General features: G+C 32.1%; 2 protein-coding genes across 4 annotated transcripts in view; one reads left to right on the forward strand and one right to left on the reverse strand.

Annotated features, from left to right (window-relative positions):
* The window catches only part of LOC119616494 (TIP41-like protein), a 29,281-nt gene extending 22,909 nt beyond the window's left edge, over nt 1-6,372 (forward strand). For both annotated transcript variants that reach the window (XM_037972857.1, XM_037972856.1), the window contains exons 3-5: nt 5,626-5,845; nt 5,899-6,060; nt 6,127-6,372. In XM_037972857.1, coding sequence (XP_037828785.1) covers nt 5,626-5,845; nt 5,899-6,060; nt 6,127-6,216 — 472 coding nt within the window. In that variant the 3' untranslated portion in view covers nt 6,217-6,372. The remainder of the gene's footprint in view (nt 1-5,625; nt 5,846-5,898; nt 6,061-6,126) is intronic.
* On the reverse strand, nt 6,266-22,142 carry LOC119616493 (annexin B10). Of its 2 annotated transcripts, none has more exons than XM_037972854.1 (4): nt 21,867-22,142; nt 20,901-21,609; nt 20,658-20,843; nt 6,266-7,227 (listed from the first exon to the last, which is right to left on the reverse strand). In XM_037972854.1, exons 1-4 carry the CDS (start codon nt 21,876-21,878, stop codon nt 7,025-7,027), a joined length of 1,110 nt encoding a protein of 369 aa, XP_037828782.1. In that variant the 5' UTR covers nt 21,879-22,142; the 3' UTR covers nt 6,266-7,024. The 2 variants fall into 2 exon arrangements, with proteins under 2 accessions (XP_037828782.1, XP_037828783.1); XM_037972855.1 differs by having other exon boundaries at nt 6,522-7,227; nt 20,662-20,843.
* Nucleotides 22,143-22,854: the final 712 nt, after the last annotated feature.

Here is a 22,854-nt window from a genome sequence, read left to right on the forward strand (position 1 = left end):
GCAGCGATTGGTGTGGGAAACTTAGTGTTTATTGAAAGTACAATGAACAAGGCAGATTATCTGAACATTTTAAAAGAAAACTTGGTACCTAGCGTTGAAAAGTTGTGCTTGGAGGAAAATTGGGTGTTTCAACAGGACAACGACCCCAAACACACTGCCAAAATAGTAAAGGAATGGTTGGCAGTTAACACGCCCAAACAACTTGATCATCCCCCTCAGTCACCGGACCTCAACCCCATAGAGCATTTGTGGGAACATCTGGACCGTCAAATACGAAAACGGACCATAACAAGCAAAGAATCCCTAAAATCCGTGTTAATGGAGGAATGGCAAAAAATTTCGCCAGACGTAACTGGAAACCTCGTAAAATCGATGCCTAGGAGAATTGATGTACCTTTATAATGTACATTTTCTTTTGACGCTACTAATATGAATTATTTTATTTTTTTGTTAAATATTTCTTTAAGGAGAAAGCCTTTGTTTTTATTTTTAGTACTAACTTAATAAGGAGTAAATATTGTTTAAAAGTTCATAAAAAATTTAATTTAATTGTACTGCATAAGACTGATAAACAATAAAGAACTTAAAAACACAACCTGTACACTTTCTTTTGAAGCTCACAGTAGATGCCAAAGTAGAAATGCTCACAAGTGCCTTGGTTGAATCGTCCGAGGACAGCTGCCCTATGCGAGAGCGGAGATCTGCCCAGGAGAACCCCGGGTAACCGGGGAGATCCAGAACAATCAAGAGCTTCGCTCCCTATAAAGCTGCAGGGCCGGATGGCATTTTCCCGGCAATCTTTCAGATGGAGGCTGGACTGGTTTCCGTACATCTGTCTCAGATATTCACTGCATGCTTGAAATTCACATATACCCCAGTTAAATGGCAGTCTGCAAGGGTAATATTTATACCCAAACCAGGGAAACCTAGCTATTCGACACATAAGTCTTATCGACCGATAAGTCTTACGTCCTTCCTACTTAAAACCTTGGAATGGATAGTTGATAGTATGCTTAAAAGCACTTTTCCCGACAAAGACCTAAAATTTAAGCAGCATGCTTATGTAAAGGGACGATCGGTGGAAACCGCTTTAAACGAAGTTGTCCACTACATAGGAGCATCCTTTGATAGCAAACTATATACACTGGCGGTATGCATTGACATCGAAGGCGCCTTCAATAACGTGCACACTGATACTCTTATCCAATCCCTAGACCAGTTTTATGTTGGCCGGGTGCTCCGTAACTGGATCAACCACATGCTAAGGAACAGATGGATAATCTGCGAGATGTATGATATAACTATCAGGAAAAAGGTATTTCGCGGTATACCACAGGGTGGCATTTTGTCACCTTTACTCTGGGTTACCACGATTAATAACCTCCTAATGACCCTAACCGAGAAAGGACTTAGACTTGACTGCTATGCAAACGAAGTCGTAATACTTTTAAAGGGAAAGGATCCAAATTACTTGTGTAGAAGGGCTGAAGAGGCTCTGAATACGGTCTTGAATTGGGCTCAACCGTAGGCCTAAATGTTAACCCGGCAAAAACAGACAAAAATTTCTACGTAGACTGAACCTTGCTTCCTGGGCAAGAAGATACCAGTGACAGACAAAGTTAAGTACTTAGGTGTAATCCTCGACCGGAAATTAAAATGGAGACACCACATAGAGGATAGGATCAACAAGGCACATCGGTGCTGGGCGATATGTAGGAGAACTATAGGCATGAAATGGTGTCTTAGTCCTACTATGACAAATTGGCTTTATAAAAGTGTAATTAGACCAATTCTTCAGCGTACATGCTGCTTGGGTATAAGTGGTGCCATGTGTACTACTTCAACCAAGGCTCTGGAAACGTTGCTAGATATTCTACCCATTGAAACATATTTAAGATATGAGGCGGCGCTTACAGCCGAACGGCTCTTTACTTTAGGCGAACTGGCCAAAAGCGGTTATAGGACACGTCATCAATGTGTACTGGAAGGTTATACACAATCATCGGACGTGCCTGATCGTATACCAGACACATAGTATGTCGGAAACCTTGAAACGCTGATCCCAGATAGAATGTCTTGGTCAAGCGGAACATATATTGAAGACCCAGAAACAGAAATATACCACCGTTTACCAAATCACAAGCTTCCAGGCAGAAGTACGAGCAATAACGGAATGCGTAAATTTGATTAGAATAAATATGGCGCCCACAGCGCTTAATGTATTTACCGACATCCAGAAGGCAATTAGGGAGATAGAACTAAATCTAAGACCGTATTGGATTGTAAGAAAGCTTTAACTGAATACTCTCCTAGAGGTAAGTTTCACATCATATGGGTACCAGCCCACTCGGGAGTAGTCGGTAACGAAAGGGCGAATGTAATAGCTTTAAAGGGAAGGGAGCTCGAAGCCGTTAACCTGACAAACGCAAAACCATTCGACGCAACAAAAGCTGAACTAAAAATATGGGTGAGAGAATCCCATAAGGCCTCTTGGAATAATGAAACAGTGGGTAGAACCACGAAGATCCTATGGGGTGACCCTGATGAGAGCAAGACGAAAAATCTCCTCAAAATGAGCAGGTCTGAAGTTAGTATGATGGTAAGTATTCTGAGTGGACACACAGGATTACGAGCACATCTATGCAAAATTGGACGTGCGGATTCAGACGAATATAGAGCATGTGGAGAGGACAGTGAAACTCTGGAGCACTTTCTTTGCCACTGCCAAGCATTCGTCGAAGTTAGATCCAAGTATCTTGGAAGTGATGTTATTCCGGAAATAACATTCCTGACTAACACTGATTGGAAGATTCTTAGGAATTAAGTTCAGGAACACATTACTTTCTGAACACTGAAAAATAATTCATTCAGTTCCTTTTTTTTTCATGATAAGGAAGTGGGTATTATTGATGACGCTGCGGTGTCCTTATATGGTATAATAATGGCAGTCTTTTTAATCGACACCTTCCCAATTTTTCTTCTAAATTTTACTTGTATTTTGTTATTGTACCAAAAACAAAATACAAGTAAAATTTTAACTCAAACTACTCATAAGTTATGTAGAAACGACACATCAACTAATTTCAATAAATATTAAATACATAAATCTAATAAATTATAGATTATTTTTAAAATTTAAATATTAACCCGAAGTGCTTCGAATTCAGGTGAAAACTTTTGAATTTTACATTAGTGTGTCATTGGAGGGATGTTGTTAATTTTTGACAACTTTGAACTACATCTAATCTTATTTTTAGAAGCAGTAAAAATCCGATATTTGGATGTCAAAAATAAACCAAAATTTTTCAATGACACGCTTTTGTAAATTTCTTTGGTTTTTAACCAAAACTTGATGTACTTCGAATATGTTATCTACATCACATTTAAGTGTCGTTTGTAAAGTATGACATCAATTATTTTTTGCTGGGTTATTTATATAAAATTCACGTTTCATTAAATCCTAAGAGAATACCAAATTACAGTGAAATATTATAATTAATATAGTAGAGTTACATGAGTAAATTGGATGCAATTTTCCTTGAGTTCTCTTATGACAAATTTATTAGAATATGGGAATCTATTTAAAACGCATTAAATCCCAGCAAAAAAATTGAGAAAAAAGAAGTAGAATTTTCACCACAAATAACATACTTGAAGTACTTCCAATTTTGGTGAGAAACCTCTGAATTTTACATAAGCGTGTCTTAAAAGAATGTGGTTTATTTCTGACATCCAAATATAGGATTTTTACTGATTCTAATAATAAGATTAGATGTAGTTCAAAGTTGTCAAATCCCTCCAATGACATGTTAATGTAAAATTCGTAGGTTTTTCACCCGAATTTGAAGTAATTCCGGTTACTAGTTCCCAGCAAAAAAATAATTGCCCAGAAAAAAAAAAGTGTGGAAAAAGATGTAGAATTTTCATCACAACTAGTAACCCGAATTGCTTCAAATTCAGGTGAAAAACCTATGAATTTTACATTAGCGTGTCATTTGAGGTATGTTGTTCATTTTTGACAACTTTGAACTACATCTAATCTTATCTTTAGAAGCTGTAAAAATCTGATATTTGTATGTCAAAAATAAACCACATTGTTTCAATGAAACGCTTATGTAAATTTCATTGGTTTTTCATCAAAATTTGAAGTACTTCGAATATGTTGTTTGTAGTGACTTTTCTACATCTCCTTCCTTATTTTTAACTGTGTTTTCATTCGTAAGGATATGTTTGGTCTATAAAAGAGAAAAGTGATGGGTGATGTCATAGTTTACAACGGACATCTTAATCACATCTAAAAATGCTATTACATATTTTTCGCTTTTATAAATCAAACATATCCTTACAAATGAAAACACAGTTAAAAGTGAGGAAAGAGAAGTAGAAAAGTCACAATAAATAACATATTCGAAGTTTTTTTACTACTTCTAAAAATAAGATTAGATGTAGTTCAAAATTGCCAAAAAATGAACAACATCCCTCCAATGAGACGGTTACTAGTTGTGATGAAAATACTACATCTTTTTCCACACTTTTTTTTCTGGGTGCTTACATAAATTTTATTGGTTTTTCACCAAAGTTTGATGTACTTCGAATATGTTATTTGAGTGACTTTTCTACATCGCTTTCCACACTTTTAATTAGGTTTTCAGTTGTATGGAAATATTTGGTTTATAAAAGAAAAATATGTAATCGCATTTTTAGATGTGATTAAGATGTCGTTTGTAAAGTATGACATCAATTATTTTTTGCTGTAATTGAATACGTACTAAAAAAATCGTGAAAATATTCCCCCTTCTTGAATAACATCAAAATTTGCTGGGATATATTTACTACAAAGAATGAAAACCTCTAATATTTGGTACTTTTTTCAAAGGAGAAAAATTCTTTCAATGATGTGTAACCCTGTCATTGAGAGTTACTTTTGTGAAAAATTTCACACAGGAAAAAAACTAACCTGAATACCTTTATAGTTTTTTAATAGAAACACACAGAAAAAAATAATTCATATTTGGAATGAATTTTGAAATAAATTGAATGAATCGAACATGACTTTTTTTTCCCAAACCATTTTCATTCAGAATATTAAAAGTTCATAAAATGTATGAATTTGTACATGAAAGATTTTTTTGTTTTTTTGTTCATTTTCTTTGATTTTCATCAAAAATTCAATAAATAAATAACCGTTACCTATTAATATCTTCCATTTTTTAGAAAATAATCACATATTAGCGTATTTTTATGATAAATAAATAAAAATGCTGGAAAACAAAATATGAAATAAAAAAACCAGCATATAGCTAAACATCCATTCTTCAGAAAATGCTGCAAGTTACGCGCATATTTCATTGTTTTCAATCTAAAAATCATAAAGAAATAAAAAATTTTCTAAAGAAAATTTCAAACATTTTTTAACAAACAGAAAAATATAAAGAAAATTTTTAATATTTTAAGTCAAGGCTTCTAGATTATGTTTAAAAATATAAAAATGAAAAAATTCATACAATTTAGGAACTTATTCTTAAATATTATTAACTTTAGTCAATGAAAGCAGTTCATAATATTTATGCTGAAACTTTTTTCTGTGCATAATTCTAAATATAACATATTTATTTCATTTTATAGACCTGAAAGTCTTATGGAGGAAAAATTTAAGCCATTTGATTGGACTTTTACCACTGACTATCAAGGAACAGCAAATGATAAATTTCGTGTTGAAAAAACTGACCAGCAGTTGAACAAATTTAAATTAATGCAGAGAGAAAAAATATTGTTTTATCACGATCTAACGTTATTTGAAGATGAACTTCACGACAATGGTATCTCATCTTGCTCTGTTAAAATTGTAAGTAAAAACTGTTACTTAATGAAACTGAACTTATATTTCTTAATTTCTAGAGAGTTATGCCATCAGGGTTTTTCATTTTGCTGAGAAATTTTCTGCGTGTTGATAATGTTCTCCTTAAAATTCATGATACAAGGTTTCATTACGAAATTGAAAATAACTACATTTTTAAGGAATTTACTAAGCGTGCTGCTACATATGAGGAATTAAAAAATGTAAGTTAAAATATTTATAATAAGCATTTTACGATGTAAATTTATTACAAATATCTACAATTTTAGGTTCCACCTCCATACTTTACAATACCAAATGAAATAGAACAGCACATGCCCATAAAAGAAAAAGAAGCTTATAAATTATATTTCAAATAGGATGTTCATACGGTTGTGTTCGCAAAAAATAACTGCAAAACAGTTACTTTTTATTATAGATTCTTTATGACTAAACAAATTTTATGCAGAAAGTTTTAAATATACACAGTTAGTGCGTTATTATTATTTCAATAAATACACACAATTGATTTTTAATTTTATTTTAAAAATTCATTTTGTATTAAATCTATACATTTTTATACTACTTAAAACAAAATATAACATGCATCTATGCTAATATAAATATGTATGAATATACATACATATACATATGTACATCAGGGTTATAACTAATTATTGCGAAATTTTTGGCATACCACCACGTGATGGCCAATGTTGTATAAGTAACGACTATTATTTATTTTTTTTTTTGGGTCATTTGGAATCAAAAACATCACGCACAAACACCAATTTTTGAAATAAACCAACTTTTAACACTTTTTACCCATTTCATCCCCTAAACGTTAGAGTTTCCAAAAATCCTTTCTCAGTGGATCTATACAATGCCAAGGAAATCTAGTACCAAAAATTCGTGATTCTGGCTTTAACGGTTTGGGCTAAGCGACGATGAATCAATCATTATATAAATAATTGCAACTTTTTTTTGCAAGTGTGAGGGATACTTCCCATATTTGAAATTATTTTTTGAAGTATGTCCCCAGTTATTATTAATTATAAAACAACTTAATAAAGAAATAAAATGTATTTTTCCAAAATAATTGAAAATATGTAAAGAAAAAGTTTATTGTGTTTGGTTCGTTAACTTTTTTTTAACAACCGCGAAAAAAAATGTGATTTTTCATATTTTTTAATGCTCTATTTGACTATGATATGCCAATTCCCATATTTGCAAAAAATGCCAATAGTTATATCCCCAATGTACATACATCTCAGAATTAATAATTATATATATAAAAAAAAACATTAATAATTGTAAAATTCGCTGTATTCCGATTAAGCTCCGCCCATTAATGCAGTCAATGCACGCTTGTAATCTCCAGATGTCTCGGACTGAAATAGAAAATAATAAAAATTCATATGTAAATAAAAAGTTTAATAGTTATGCATTATATTTTTAAGGAGCCTGACAAAAAGTACTTGAGTAATTAAGGTAAAAGCCAAATGACGAAGATGTAGTTAAATCAGAGGTGCCAGTGGTGAATTGGTTCGAATTAGCTGAAGCATGCATGTCATTGGCGATCATTTGTTTATGCAAGTATTTCGAATAATGTAACCGCTAATTCGATGATTAGAAAACGATGTTTCATTGGTTCAAGCTATTTGTTTTGGAAAATTTGTTAAGGAAAATATTTTTTTTAACTCTATAATTTGTTGGCGGTGTATGTTATGCCAGGTTATCCCACGTTAGTTCGGAGAGAGCCCGCCAATCGACCTATACCTTTATATAGGAAGTTGGAGCCCCGAACAATTAATTAATCAAAAGTATTATTTTTTCTCCACCAATTAATTCCAACAACGAAAGTAAAACGAAAGCACGCAATTAATGCAAACAACGCATAACTTGGAAACAGTTATACGGAGTAATACACTCAATTGGTGCCAGTGAGACGTAACTCTGTCGAAAGCTTGGCAACAAACACAAGCCTGATCGGCCTTAACAGCAATACCTAACTCTAAGCATGTGTTAGTGAAAAAGTACCTAACTACCTATTTGAGCATTTAAAATTTTACCAGACATACAGAGTTTTATAAAATTTCATATAATTTTATTTGTTTGAATTTTCAATACAAAAAAATGTAACTCTGCTTGAAAAATAAAATTCTACCACAACAAAAAATATATGTAAATAATAAATAAAATTTTCGTTTGCTCAAAATAAACGAAATTTTAAAGAACAAATTTTCTAAAAGTATTTAAAAAAATACTAATTACTAGGCGAGATTTGGCGTAAAACCCGCTATTAATTCGAATATGTAAGTAACAATTTTAAGCATTTTGACACAATAATATATCTCAGCAGGGCCCAAATCACGGCATACGATATCGATCGAAATCTCCATTTAGATTCTATTGAGATTTCGATCGATATCGTATGCCATAATTTGGGCCCAGGGTGTTGAATTCACACAGGACCCGTATATGTGGAGGTGTAATTTCGTGTACGTGAGAGTTTTTGCAATGTGAACGCTGTTAATGATAGTTTTTCAGACCTAGCTATCCACTTTAAATCAAAATGAAGATGAACATGATATATCATGTTCTATTTTACAAGATATTTCGGAAAGTGAGAGTGTGAAGATAAATTCGAATTTAACTAGTAAAGACGCAAACCAAATTCTTTAACATAGCTATTTTTGCAGTTAACAGTGCACTGTTAACCAATTAACAGTCAAAATGCTCTAATTTGTTGAAAAAATCATATATCCAGTATTTCTGAAATATTTTCAGAATAAAACAAGTAAGAGTGTTATATTCGGCTATGCCGAATCTTATATACCCACCATCAAACCTCGTTTGACTCGAATGAAACTTACTTATGTCGAATTTCATCTATATACACGTATATTTAGGCCAGTTATAAGCGTTAAAGTAATTTTCTAAAGGGGACCTTATATGGGGGGTAGGGTCAATCATGGACCGATCCTCATAAATTTTTTTAGATAGATTTTGACTCGTATGAAACTTACTTATGTCGAATTTCATCTATATACTAGTATTTTTAAGCCAGTAATGAGCGTTAAAGTCATTTTCTGAAGGGGACTTTATATGGGGGATAGGGTCAATTATGAACCGATCCTCATAAAATTTTGCATAGTGATTTTGGATCATAAGAAACTTATGTCGAATTTCATCGCTATATTCGTATTTTTAAACAAGTTATGGCTGTTAAAGCTGCTTTTCGAGGGGCCACTTGTATGGGGGCTATTCTAAAACGTGGACCGATATTGCCCATTTTCAATACCAAACAAACCTTACCTATAAGAAATAAGAATATTTACCTCTTACCTATAAGAATATTTACCTCTTTCCATTCGGACTCTATCGTGCTTTCAACAGACAGACAGACGGACGGACAGACATGGCTAGATCGTCTTAGAATTTAATGAGGACCCAGAATATATATACTTTTGTGCGTCTATGACCAATATTTCGATGTGTTACAAACGGAATGACAAAATCAATATACCCCCCATCTTTTTTGATGGTGGGTATACAAATATAAAGAAAAAAGAAAAATTTACTATATTGGCATTAAAAATGGTTTGTGACCAGAAAGTTCTAGAGAGGATTAGTGGTCATTATGGAATTTTAAGGAGGGGCTGGTATACCACGATATATGGAATCGGTAGTCCCAGATGTCCTTAAAGTTCTCTATAACTAGTTTATCCCAAATAATCTTAGGATCCCTGAAAATTGGTCATGAAATTCTAGAGAGGATTTGTGGTCATTATGGAATTTTAAGGAGGGGCTGGGATACCACGATATATGGAATCGGTAGTCCCAAATGTCCTTGATAGTTCGCTATTACTGGTTTATCCCAAATAATCTTAGGATCCCTGAAAAGTGGCCCTGAAAATTGGTCAAGAAATTCTAGAGAGGATTTGTGGTCATTATGGAATTTTAAGAAGGGGCTGGGATACCACAATATATGGAATCGATAGTCCCAGATGTCCTTAATAGTTCCCTATTACTAGTTTATCCCAAATAATCTTAGGATCCCTGAAAAGTGGCCATGAAATTCTGGAGAGGATTTGTGGTCATTATGGAATTTTAAGGAATCGGTAGTCCCAGATGTCCTTGATAGTTCCCTATTACTGGTTTATCATAAATAATCTTAGGATGGAAATGGGTTTGCTTAAGTATAGACGAAATTAGTATTTACTCTCAAAAGTACTAATTTTTTCCTGTTTTTCACCCATTTTACCCCCAAAAACAAACAGAACAATATTTATAATATATGTATGTATATTAGGATTCCCAAAAAATTACAAGATCTTCTCATATCACCAATAATGTGCTTAATATAATATTATGTTGATTTAATTTTTACATATGGATTTAGTATCCATCTGGATTTGGATTTAAAATTGACAAGTAGACCTTCGAGTCTAACTAATTAAAAATTAGTGCCGGCACACAACTCAAAACTATGAAATAGCCACCTCCTTTACAGTTGGTTTTTAGTTAGATAAATTACACTATGCAACAAATTCTGGGTCTTCGAATCTTTCCCGAACAAGACCAACGGGAAATGAAAGTAGACAATTAATAGACCCAATTTCCCAAAGGGTTTTAAAAAGATAGCTCGTATTGTTAATTTATAGGCATTTTAAACTTAGCTTTTTTTCAGTAAAATTTTCTCATAGGTAATATCAAAAAATTTTGCGCATGATCCTCTCTGATTTTGATGAAATTCGGTACACATATTCTATTCATACATACAAAAATTTTAAGTTCTCCAAAATTTCCAAATTCGTTACGATTATGATTTTATCGAGGTTCAAAATTCATATTTCTAACAGTTAAACACTTTGGGGATTTTAGTCTACTGATGGTCTACTTTGATTTCCCGTTGGTCTCATTCGGGAAAGATTTTCTTGTTGCACAGTGTTATGTAACTTGTAAATGGTTTTTCCGATTCTAATTAAAATTATATGAAATTTGAACAACAAAATATATTAAAATTTTGTGAAAATAAAAGAAATTTTCGATTAAATTTTAAAAAATTTTACCCAGTCTAGTACAGTTTTTTGACAACAATGGGACCAAAAATTTCCCGATTTACATATAAATTTGGACCGAGTCATCACTTTTAAGCAATTATTTCGATATCTGATATATATATTTGATATTAGTCTAATAAAAGAAAAAGGAGAAAATCGGGTTGTCAAAAAGCTGGAGTAGATATCCGAACTAAAGCGAAGATATAGGATAGTTTTAAAAATTTAACATTCCTGAGATGTCCTGTTTTGGGGATCCCTGACTAAGCTCCTGGTGGGCCAATGAGGTTCTTCCTCTTTACATGAAATTTCTTTAGAATCAGACAAACCCAGCAAAAATGAAGCGACGTACTTCAAAAGTATGACATTTATCACCACTTCAAAAGTGGGAATAAATGAATTTTTTACTTTCTGTTGAAGTATGTTTAATGACTTCCGAAGAAGTGAAAATAATTAAATTTTTTCAATGCTGATATTTTTTGTTCTTACATTTTTGTGAGATAAACTATTTTATTTTTGGGCTTCTATGTACATATCTATTACCCTTATTATACCCTTCACCTTCGTGAGAAGTGTAATGAAGTCGAAGTGCTTTACGTGAGTACCTGCCATGTTGGCCTATCTCACGGTGGTCTTTTTCAACCACTGGGTGAGTTTCGTGACGACTCACCACCGCCCCTTCATTCTTCATTGAAGAAATCAGGTGGCAATTTCTGTACATGGCTAAAGCCATGTACAAGTACTTTGCTCAAGTTTTCGAGCTATCTAATCTCTTGCCATAGAAGTCCCGATGAGGAAGAACAGGTGTTATGAGCAAGCTCAATCTAACCCCGACAAGGTAAAACCTTATATGTCGCTCAACCACACTACTGAGATGTCACTGTTGATTCGGCAACAGCACCTAGGGGACGTAATTGGTAGTCCGAAACACGGATCATTTTAATAGACAAGACTCATTTCAGTGGCCACAAAGACCCACTGTGATAAGTTGAGCATGTTTTAGAGTAAACTACAACATACTCAACCATGAAAGGAAAATTGCCGATAAATTATAGAAAGGTCAGTGGCGGTTTACACCACAACTCCTCCTCCATCCTGCTAAAACATCATTCATCAATCTTTGCATTATCAGCTCAAATCCAACATTTTATTAATCCACAGTCATGCTCTGTAGTTTGTACCGCTCCTAGCAACTGGGAGCGATAACAGAAACGTATCTTGAAAATTATATTTCACCGTGTATCAGTCTTTTAACCAAGCACCCCCTTCCTGCGATTTAGGTTTCAACCACAGCCACTACGTGGATCCCGAAGGAACCTCAACTAACTGACCAGCCAGGACAAGTCCTGTGGGCAACTGGCCACCCGTAATACCAGATTATGTGGTGCTCTGGTTAGACCTCTTTTCAATTAATGCAAGGACTAGGCCAGGCAGTGAATTGTAAACACTAATTTATAGTCCCGGCAGACTAGAGGTATTGGTAGCACCTATCTACCCCGGTTTGTAATACACCCAGATGCGGTCTATCATCAAGGAAACATGTCCGGGGTGCCGTGAGAAGGATATATATAAGTTTGTCATTCCGTTTGTAATTTCTATAATATAATTTTCCGACCTCATAAAGTATATATTAGACTGACCGGATCTTATATGGGGAGAAAAAATGTCGGAATCTTGTTCGTCTTAACCCCACAAAATGAAATTTGAGCTCCTGTGGGCAACTGGCCACCCGTAATACCAGATTATGTGGTGCTCTGGTTAGACCTCTTTTCAATTCATGCAAGGACTAGGCCAGGCAGTGAATTGTAAACACTAATTTATAGTCCCGGCAGACTAGAGGTATTGGTAGCACCTATCTACCCCGGTTTGTAATACACCCAGATGCGGTCTATCATCAAGGAAACATGTCCGGGGTGCCGTGAGAAGGATATATATAAGTTTGTCATTCCGTTTGTAATTTCTATAATATAATTTTCCGACCTCATAAAGTATATATTAGACTGACCGGATCTTATATGGGGAGAAAAAATGTCGGAATCTTGTTCGTCTTAACCCCACAAAATGAAATTTGAGCTCGATTAATAGACGTTAACATGTGCCGCTCGTCGCTCAAAGTTTGAATAAATCCAAATTTTTGGCCAAAAAGCTAACATATGAAGCTATAACTCCAGAACGGTAAATAATAGAAATAGAATTCTTGTTACTTGTTACAAAGTTTGCGCCTTAGGATTTCCCGATTTATATATAACTTCAGGGACATATTTTATATTATATAAGAAATTATATTCTGTAAATATTTTGTTTTAAATGTATAACAGTAAAGAATTAGGACATATTTTATAAAATAAAAATAAGTTTTTCGCGAAATTCGCAGAGTTCAAATCGCAGGTACAGCTTAACTATAAGAGGTATTAACCTAACTGTTTTATTCCCTAATCTATTGACCATAAATCCCCCGGTGATATTTCAACAATTTTAAAATTTGTTTAACAAAGATTTAAAAAAACTGAAAATGGAGTTTTGAAAATGTCGTGTAAAAAATATTTTTTTATCATAGCTGAAAAACTAATATTCGAGTTAATATAGATTTATTTTCTGTAATAAAATAGTTTTATTAGAATATTTTCCAAAATAAGTTAAATTTTTTTCCACATATCCTAATCGAGTGCTCTGAGACATGTAATAACTTTTACATTTTTTAACCAAGTTTTATGTTTTACATCTTTTTGAAATACTAAATCCATGTACATTATGACTCTTCAACAATAATGTAAAACCGCGACCAGGTCACGTTTTTGGAGACAAAATCTGTTGTAACTCTGTTTGACTTAAAGTAACAAGAATTATGTATATAATATAAATTTTGTGTTTCTATTATTTACCGTTCTGGAGTTATAGCTTCATATGTTAGTTTTTTGGCCAAAAACGATGGCACGTGTTAACGTCTATTAATCGAGCTCAAATTTCGGCTATCTCAATATCTGGAAAAGGGAATTATTTTGTGGGGTTAAGACGAACAAGATTCCAACATCGACTTTTTGCGGTCACTCTAGTATATGCATATATTCTGGATCCTTATAGGTAGCGGAGTTGATTAAGCTATGTCCGTCTGTATGTTTGTTGCAATCAGTTTTTAGAGGACCCTAGATATTGGCGATATCCGAATCTTCAATAATTCTGTTACACTTGCTTTCGAGGAGATCGCTATTTAAAATCAGCAAATCGGTTTATGAGAAAGGCACTTTTTTAATTTTCTATAATATTGGACCTAGAAACATGAAACAAAGTATGTAGAGCCCGGATTAGGTGAGAACACTTAAAAGGGGACTTTTTGGTACTTTTTCGTTCTACAAAGGGTACTTTTTGAATTTTTTATAATATTTAGCCTAGAAACATGAAATTTAGCATGTATGGCCCGGATTAGGTGAGAACCTATAAAAGTGGACTTTTGGTACTTTTTCGTTCTTCAAAAGGTACTTTTTGAATTTCCTATAATATTGAACCTAGAGACATAAAATTAAGTATGTAGGGCCCGGAGTAAGTGATAACGAATAAAATGGTATTTTTTTTTTTTTTTGGTATTTTTCGTTCTTCTAAATGTACTTTTTGGTACTTTTTTAATTTTTTATAATATTAAACCTATAAACATGAAATTAAGTGTGTAGAACCCGGATTAAGTGAGAACACATAAAAGGGGACTTTTTTTTACTTTTTTGTTCTACTAAAGGTACTTTTTGAATTTTCTATAATATTGAACCTAGAAACATGAAATTAAGCATTTATAGTGAGAACATGTAAAAAGGGACTTTTTGGTACTTTTAAGTCAATACAAATTTGGAGGAAACGATTTGTTCTACTTTTTTGTTGTATGAATGGTAGACGCTTTGGTTTTTATGCACATACGCAACACCCAGATTGATTGACAATCAATTTTTTTGATTTTTTGTACTGGCTATTATATTTAACACATCATGGTGAAGGGTATACATATAAGATTCGGCACAGCCGAATATGGAACTCTTACTTGTTAATGTTAATATTATTTAAGTCAAGTTTGACAGCAACTTTGGACGACCTAATATGGTAAATTATCAATGGAATTTCTTTGTTTCATGCGTGTAATGGCAGAATATACTGTTGATGGGGATCGATTAAATATTTCCAGTATGTATTTAATTGATTTGTCTTGATTGTAGATGTATAAAATTATTTTTTAAATTTGAATTGATCAACTCGATTTCTTTCAAAATATTTCCTAAATAAATCGAAAAAAGACTAAAAAAACTTTTTTGATAGCAGCGACAAAATAAGATTATGCCTCTTTTTATGATCTTTTTGATGGGGATGTAAAATTTTATATTAAAAAAGTAATGCCAAGAGAACATTGTACATACGTATTTATATTTAACAAAATACTTTTTGCCATTCTCCGGATTTTTATATACTTACATCCTAAAGCCAAGTACACACAATACAAGTACATACATGAAATAAAAAATTAAATATTTAAGTTATTTTTTAAACCAGTGGACTTTCCGTATCGACAAAAAATTTCGGAAAAATAATAATTTAATTTAAATAAAGTAAATATGTAATTGTTTAAATTAAATTTTTTTGTTGCTAAAGTTTGAAGATTATTGTATTTGTTTTTTTCTCGAAATACAGAACACACAGGCACATTATAAAGTATGTCCATGTGGATTTTTCCCATGTCCGTCTGTCTGTGTGTCTGTTAAAATAAATTTTCTGAAGACCCCACATATGTATCTTCGGGATCCAAATGTGTCAGACATGCTTTCGAAAAGAAATCAGCAAAATCCGTCCATAAATAAAGGAAATATGAGAAAAGTATCAGTCCCTCGTTTCTGTAACTCTCGCATCGAGAAATTTCTCGCATGAAACAGTGAAATTGAAGAAAAAACAATGTGAATTGAAACAAAATATCATTTCTCACATGCAAGTGTTTCTGTAATTTCTTTTTGTGCGAACTATCTGACATTTAGGTTTTTTGACGTAAGTTATTGTAAATTTGTAATTAAAAGTGTTTCTGTAAGAAAATTTTGTGAGAACTTTCTGAATGAACTGTCAAAAAAACTCAAGTTTTAAAACGGTGCGGAAAGTAAAATTTTAAGAAAAAAGTTTTATCTAAATATGAATTCTATAAAATAATGAAAAAGTAATGATGCTTTTATAATTAATTAAGATTAAAATTAATATTATTTACTAATTTTTAGAAAATAGGAGGAATTTCCGATATACAGAAGCAAAAGCTGAAAATAGAATACATAGAATTTCCAAGGAGAGAATTAATTGGGAAAATTTTTTGAACACATTTCATTTAATTTATATATTTTTTGTTTATTTAATCTTCGTTTATAAAATTGTTTGGCAATTTTTATTTTCTTCTTTTTATTTTTATGTTTTTGACAGCTGTTTTATTGGAAATTTCGAATAAAAACGTAATTCGTGTTGCCTATTCTCACTTTAAGTTAGTGGCGGTTCACACAGGGAAACTTTTTATTTTGTGTGTGGGAGAAAGAGATGGATATTTCTCCTTTTCTCACACAAAAATATAAAGTTTTCCAAAAAAAGTTTCCCTGTGTGAACCGGCAATTACAGAAACACTTTTTACTCACAAACCGAGAAACGATAAAATTTTTTGTTTCAGACTTCTCGATGTGAGAACTTCTCACTAAAAGTTACAGAAACAGGGTACAGACAACAAATTTAACTAACACTATTAAAAGTGGTGATACCTACTTTATTTTTTTATTTTGTATGACGAAATGTTTGAAATGTCTGCCTTGAACATTAAACACGGATTCTAAATGGATTATTACTATTATTAGATCCATTATCACAAATTGACAATAACTTAAGATAGGAATTTATAATGTCGATTTGTTTCTCGTTATTATGTGTATACGAAAAGATAAGTTGGCGGCAAGATCTGCTTATGCTTTATCGATATCCTTGAACTACACAGCAAAAAAAAAGGCGTGCAAAAAAGTAGTAAATGCATGGTTCATATTTAGGTGAAACATTCATGATTTTAACATTAGCGTGTCATTGGCTAGCATGGGTTCGTATTTGGAAAATAGTTCGTCATTAATATGAGTGCTTATAACCAATGATTTTCATTTAAAGTGCATTATTTTTTTTAAGTGCATTATTGAAGGTACTATGAATTAATTTTTAATATTTAAATTAATTTTTTAGCGTGATAGTGATAAAAGTTCTATATGATAACAAAATAAAACATTAATAACTGATTTTGAATTGCATTCAGAGTAAAAATAACCATTATATTTTAAAATCCGTTAATCAGTCAGTCAATTTCGTTTTTCACTTCTCGTATTAATGTTAAAATGGAGTTAGTAATATTAACAATATTATTTCAACAAAAATCTAATAAAAATATTAATGTTATTTTTAATATTTATTGTATAAAATGCACGTTTTCGTTAAATTCTAATAGAATACCAAATTATAGTAAAATATTACAATTCCTATAGTGGAGTTACATGAGTGAATTGGGTACTGTCATTAATATTCGATTCTTACGTTTGCGTTTTTTCTGTTCTTAATTTTTAAATAAAAATTAAGGTATTTAAAAACAAGTAAGAGTGCTATATTCGGCTTTGCCGAATCTTATATACCCTTTACCATAGTGTATTTAATAAATTTCAATTTCATAAAATTTAAATGTATTTCATTTTCCCGACTATCACCCAATTTACACGATGATTTTTTTTCATGTTTGCCCAGACGTCTGTTTTCATGTTTGTCGATGATTGGTGGTGAGCGGGGTAGAGAAGAATGGGGGGTAAGAAAACAAACATGATTTGGGTTTTTCATGATTGTTTTTGACATTCCTCTTTAAACTCATTCGTACTGTTGATATTATGCTCATGTAAAAAAATAATTATGTCTTTTTTTACATGAAAACATTAAAATTTGCATTAAAAAAATACTATAGCGTGTAATTAAATTTTTTTAAATCAAATTAAATGGTTTTTATGTTAAAAATTTCATTTTATTTTTATTACGAATAAGTAATTAAAAAAGATTATACAATTAAACATCAAAAAAGGACATGCATAGTTGCATGTAAAAAATCACCGTATAAATGTTCATGATTTTTTGGAAGATTCTCAAAAGAGAATTGGAAAAAACAGACGTCTGAAAAGTCTTCATGTAAATTGCGCCTATATCATTATTATAGCAATAGCAAAACAAAATGAACAACAACAATGCTAAAGGAAATAACCACACAAAAAACAAATACACAAGGCAGTAAAACCTACAGCATCCAAACATAAGAAACGAAGTACATAAAAAAACAAAAACAAAATACACAATGCAATGAAACCAACAGACATCCAAAGTTTGGATTCCAAAAATACGAAACTGAATACGCCAAGAAACAAAAACAATATACACAAGGCAATGAAACCAACAGACATCCAAACATACAAAACGAAATATTAAAAAACAAACAAAAACAAAATACACAACGCAATGAAACCAACTGACATCCAAACATACGAAACTGAATGCACCAAGAAACAAAAACAGTATACAGAAGGCAATGAAACACACAGCCATCCAAACATACAAAACGAAATACTCAAAAAAAAAAACAAAATACACAGCGCAACGAAACTAACAGACATCCAAATATTCGAAACTGAATACACCAAGAAACAAAAACAAAATACACAAGGCAATGAAACACACAGCCATCCAAACATATGAAACGAAATACTCAATGAATAAGCAGTGTTCTTGTTGTTATATGTATATGAAAGCATGGAAAAATTTGTCTTTTTTATGAAATTTGTCTTTTTTATGAGGTTGTCTCGGATTTTTGCTCATATCTCCGGTATTTATGGACCGATTTTGCTGATTTTAAATAGCGATCTTCTCGAAAGCATGTCTAACAGAATTATTGAAGATTCGGATCTCGCCGATATCTGGGGTCCTCTAAAAACTGATTTCAACAAACACACAGAAGGACAGACAGACGGACACATCTTAATCAACTCCGCTACCTATAAGGATCCAGAATATATATACTTTATGGGGTCGGAAAATTATATTATAGAAATTACAAACGGAGTGACAAACTTATACATATGTATATACCCTTCTCACGAAGGTGAAGGGTATAAAAATATTTTGTACTTATTGTTGTACATATTTAGAGCTCTTTATACATACAATATGATAATATGAATACTGTCGGTGATATTGTACAAAGGTATAAAAATGAAGGAGACATTCATTTAAAGAAAAACGAGAAATGCCGGAAAAGTTGACAGATATAGAGCGTCTAAAACTGAGAAAAAGCAAGACAAATCCTCGCTAAGTGCATCTAAAATTGTTTCTGAAGTGAAAGAGTAATTAATAAAGACTGTTTCAGAAACAACAATTCATCGAAAAATTTAAAGCAAAGCCGATTTTATTTAAATAAAAGCCGATAGTAAATAATAAGGATGGAACGTGCCGACTAAAATATGTGAATGAACATCTCAAAAAAGATATAATTTTGTGTGATGACGTTATATTTCTTTAATAAGAGCGTATTTAATATATTTAAAGTGTCGGAAGAACAATGGTGTGGCGAAAACCAAATAAAGAGCTGAATGGAAAAAACGTTACTCCCATAGTAAAACACAGAGTAGGACATGTGATGGTTTGGGGCTCTATATTATCAAATGGAGTCGGAAACCTAGCTTTTATCGACATTAACATGAACAAAGATTTGTATTTAGCTATTTTGAGGGATAATTAAAAGCAATCAACAGAAAAAAAGGAAATTGAATGTATATTTAAATTATACCAAGTTAATGGCCCTAAAAATCAAAGGCATGTTGTCCTAGAATGGTTTTAGTTAGTTAGTTAGTTAGTTTGAAAAGAGGGATGTATACACATACATCAAATCCGAAGAAATACACCTAGGCCTCTATCGGGCCTGTTGTGCACCCCTTAACCAGTGCCTCAGGTGGCAATCCAACCCACCACCTCCGGTCTACCAGACTAGAGCACTAACCACTAACTTACCGGAGGCCATTGGTTGTAAGCGCTCATTTTAATGTTAAACAATTTTTACAAATATTAACCCATGCTCGCCAATGACACGCTAATGTTCAAATCATGCATGTTTTACCTAAATATGAACCAGTTCATTATCAGTTAAACCCATACATTTACTTTTTGCACGTCTTTTTTTTTTTTTTTTTGCTATGTTATTAAGTATGATTTTAAAATGGACTTGATATTACTAATTTTAACAAATATTAAATACAAAAACCTAATAAAATTAATGTTATGTTTAATATTTATTTATTTAAAATTCACGTTTCCTTTATATCCTAAGAGAATACCAAATTACAATGAAATATTACAATTCCTATATTAGAGTCAGATGAGTGAATTGGATGCAATTTTTCATGCGTTCACTTATGACAAATTTATTAGAACATTGGAATGTTTTTAAAACGCATCAAATTGAATACGTACTAAAGAAATCGTGAAAGTATCCCTTTTTCTTCAACAGCTTCAAAATTTATTTTGCTGGCTAAAGTATGATTATAAAAAATAGAAACGAATTATCTGCATTATAAAATCCTACCTTTAGTTATTGCAAAGTTGTAATAATGGGACTTAGTATATTTAAATAATATTTTGCACCTAAACTAAATTGATACTAAAGCCGATATTCATTAATGATTAATTTTGAAAATAAATATAACATACCGTTACAGCACTAAATAATGTCCTGTTATAAATACGTTCAAATTCATCCTTTATTGAACCTAAATCAATTTCCGATCGCGAAACTATAACACGTATTAGAGTAGTGTCGTCTGTACCAGCACCATCCATAGCTTTATAAAGTCGATTTGCAAAAAATGCAGCTGGCGATTGAACGCACTCAACTGAAATTTATAAGCATTATTGATATTAATCGAAATTATAAAAGTAGTTAATAATACCTAAAGCCATCATTGCATCGTGCAATTCGCCATCCATTTCATGCTTTATAGCTTGTTCAACAGTTTGTCCACTTAATTGTTTGTATTCTTCGAAAACGAGACGCAACTGATCAAAACTAGCATGAGCCATAATGCGGTTAAAAACTTCTTCATCAGTTCCTAATTTCGCCTCGCCTGCAGCATATAATTCCGCAGCTTGTTCTTTGGCTTTTTCGGCATCAACGGTACCCTTTGCATCCCTTACACCGGTTACTATTAATGTCAAAAGGCGTCTAAAATGTCCTGAAGTTTCACTACACATTTGCTCGGCAAGGGGTCGATCGTACTTCGCTTCGTACGCACTCACTATTTCCTGCATTTCTTCGTTTGTTTTAGTACACAATATTTCTAAAAGAGTTTCCTCATCCGTACCCATACCAGCCATTGCATTGTGTAAATGCTTACACAAAAATTCAACAGGCGGCGTCATTAATGCTAAAATTACATCTTCAAAATTACCACCCAGTTCACTTTTTAAATCTTCAATCAAATCTCTATCAAATTCTGCTTCAAAGTGAGCCTTTATTTCCTGACGTTGAGCATTCGAACGTGAAGTTAAAATGTCAATAATTACTTGTTCATCAGTTCCCATCCCTTTCATGGCTGCACGCAATGACTGACTATCTGCTGCCGGGTCAAAGGGTTTGGCCGGTACGACAGTGGGAACGGGCTATTTAAAAAAACAAGTTGTAACGATGACTCATTTGTAAAAAAATTAAGAATAATTTAACATGCGCATTAGAGATGCCCCTGTATTTATATAATTTATTTTGGATGTAGACCAATGCAAATAAATTTTTAAGGGCTCTGCTAATGAATACACACAGATATACATATAAGCAATTAATGTACATGATATGTATAATCAATTAATACGTACTAAGTATTTTAATTGGAATGTTATGAACAAATATACAATTTACTTACTGCATAATCCATATTTGGTATCGAAGTAAATATATTAATTACAGTTTATTTTATTTAAGAGTTTCTCTTAATTCTACTTTCCCTTTTAACACAACTTATGTAGTTAGTTACTATAGCTTTTTTCAGCGCGTAATTTAGCGACTGATGTTTAATCAACGAATTTGTGTTGTATACTAAACCAAACCAAGTGTTTTTTAGTATTATGTATATGCAAGAATACAGTGTGAGATTCGTACATTAGAAAGAGTCTCTCTCGAAATGTTGAGCCAACAATTCCAATAAAAAGCACAAAAATAAAAAAGTAATTATTAATGATGTCATTAAAATTTTAAAAATTCTACTTTGCATTCAACATATGTAAGTGTAAAGACTTGTAAATATGTATATATACCCTACAGCACTGTAGTGGGGAGGATATTATGCGTTTATGCTAATGTTTGTAACGCACAAATACATAATATGTAAATATATTGATCCTATCGACCACGACCAACTTTCTTACCTGTTTATATTAGGTCTTACTTAGACTTACTTTTAACTATGCCAAATCTGTTAGCGTGAAAGTTTTCCAAGGAGGTATGTCAAAGTTATCGCGGTTTTTTAAATGTTTTATTTAATTGCCAAAAATAGATTTCTAAATATTATTAAACAAATGTTTAAGAAATCGATATTACTTACGGCTATAAATCTATGAAAGACTCCTCTAAAAGGACACTCTAAATATTATGTAGGTAAATTGAACTGAAAAATAATTTAAAACAAATAAAATTTAATTTTAACAAGTTAGAGTGCTATATTCGGCTATGCCGAATCTTAAATACCCTCCACCAGCAAGCTACTTTTTATTAAAACACATTTAACTATCTAATCTTTAGATAACTTAGCAACATTTTTGTTTCTGTATTGAGGGTACTAACATTTATGCATATGTCAAACTAATTTTAATTAGGTCGAGAAAATTGTATATTAATAGGCCAGTTTGAAAACA

This window comes from Lucilia sericata, unplaced genomic scaffold (genome assembly GCF_015586225.1).
Source record: "Lucilia sericata isolate MDLA Ls3-8-SP2 unplaced genomic scaffold, ASM1558622v1 Contig000076F_arrow, whole genome shotgun sequence".
NCBI lineage: Eukaryota > Metazoa > Arthropoda > Insecta > Diptera > Calliphoridae > Lucilia > Lucilia sericata.

Coding starts and splice junctions, on each gene's coding strand:
- LOC119616493 (XM_037972854.1), bottom strand. Junction 20,844..20,900: donor CGATGCAATGATGGCTTTAG/GTATTATTAACT, acceptor TATAAATTTCAG/TTGAGTGCGTTCAATCGCCA. Junction 7,228..20,657: donor ATTTAGTGCTGTAACGGTAT/GTTATATTTATT, acceptor TTTCTATTTCAG/TCCGAGACATCTGGAGATTA.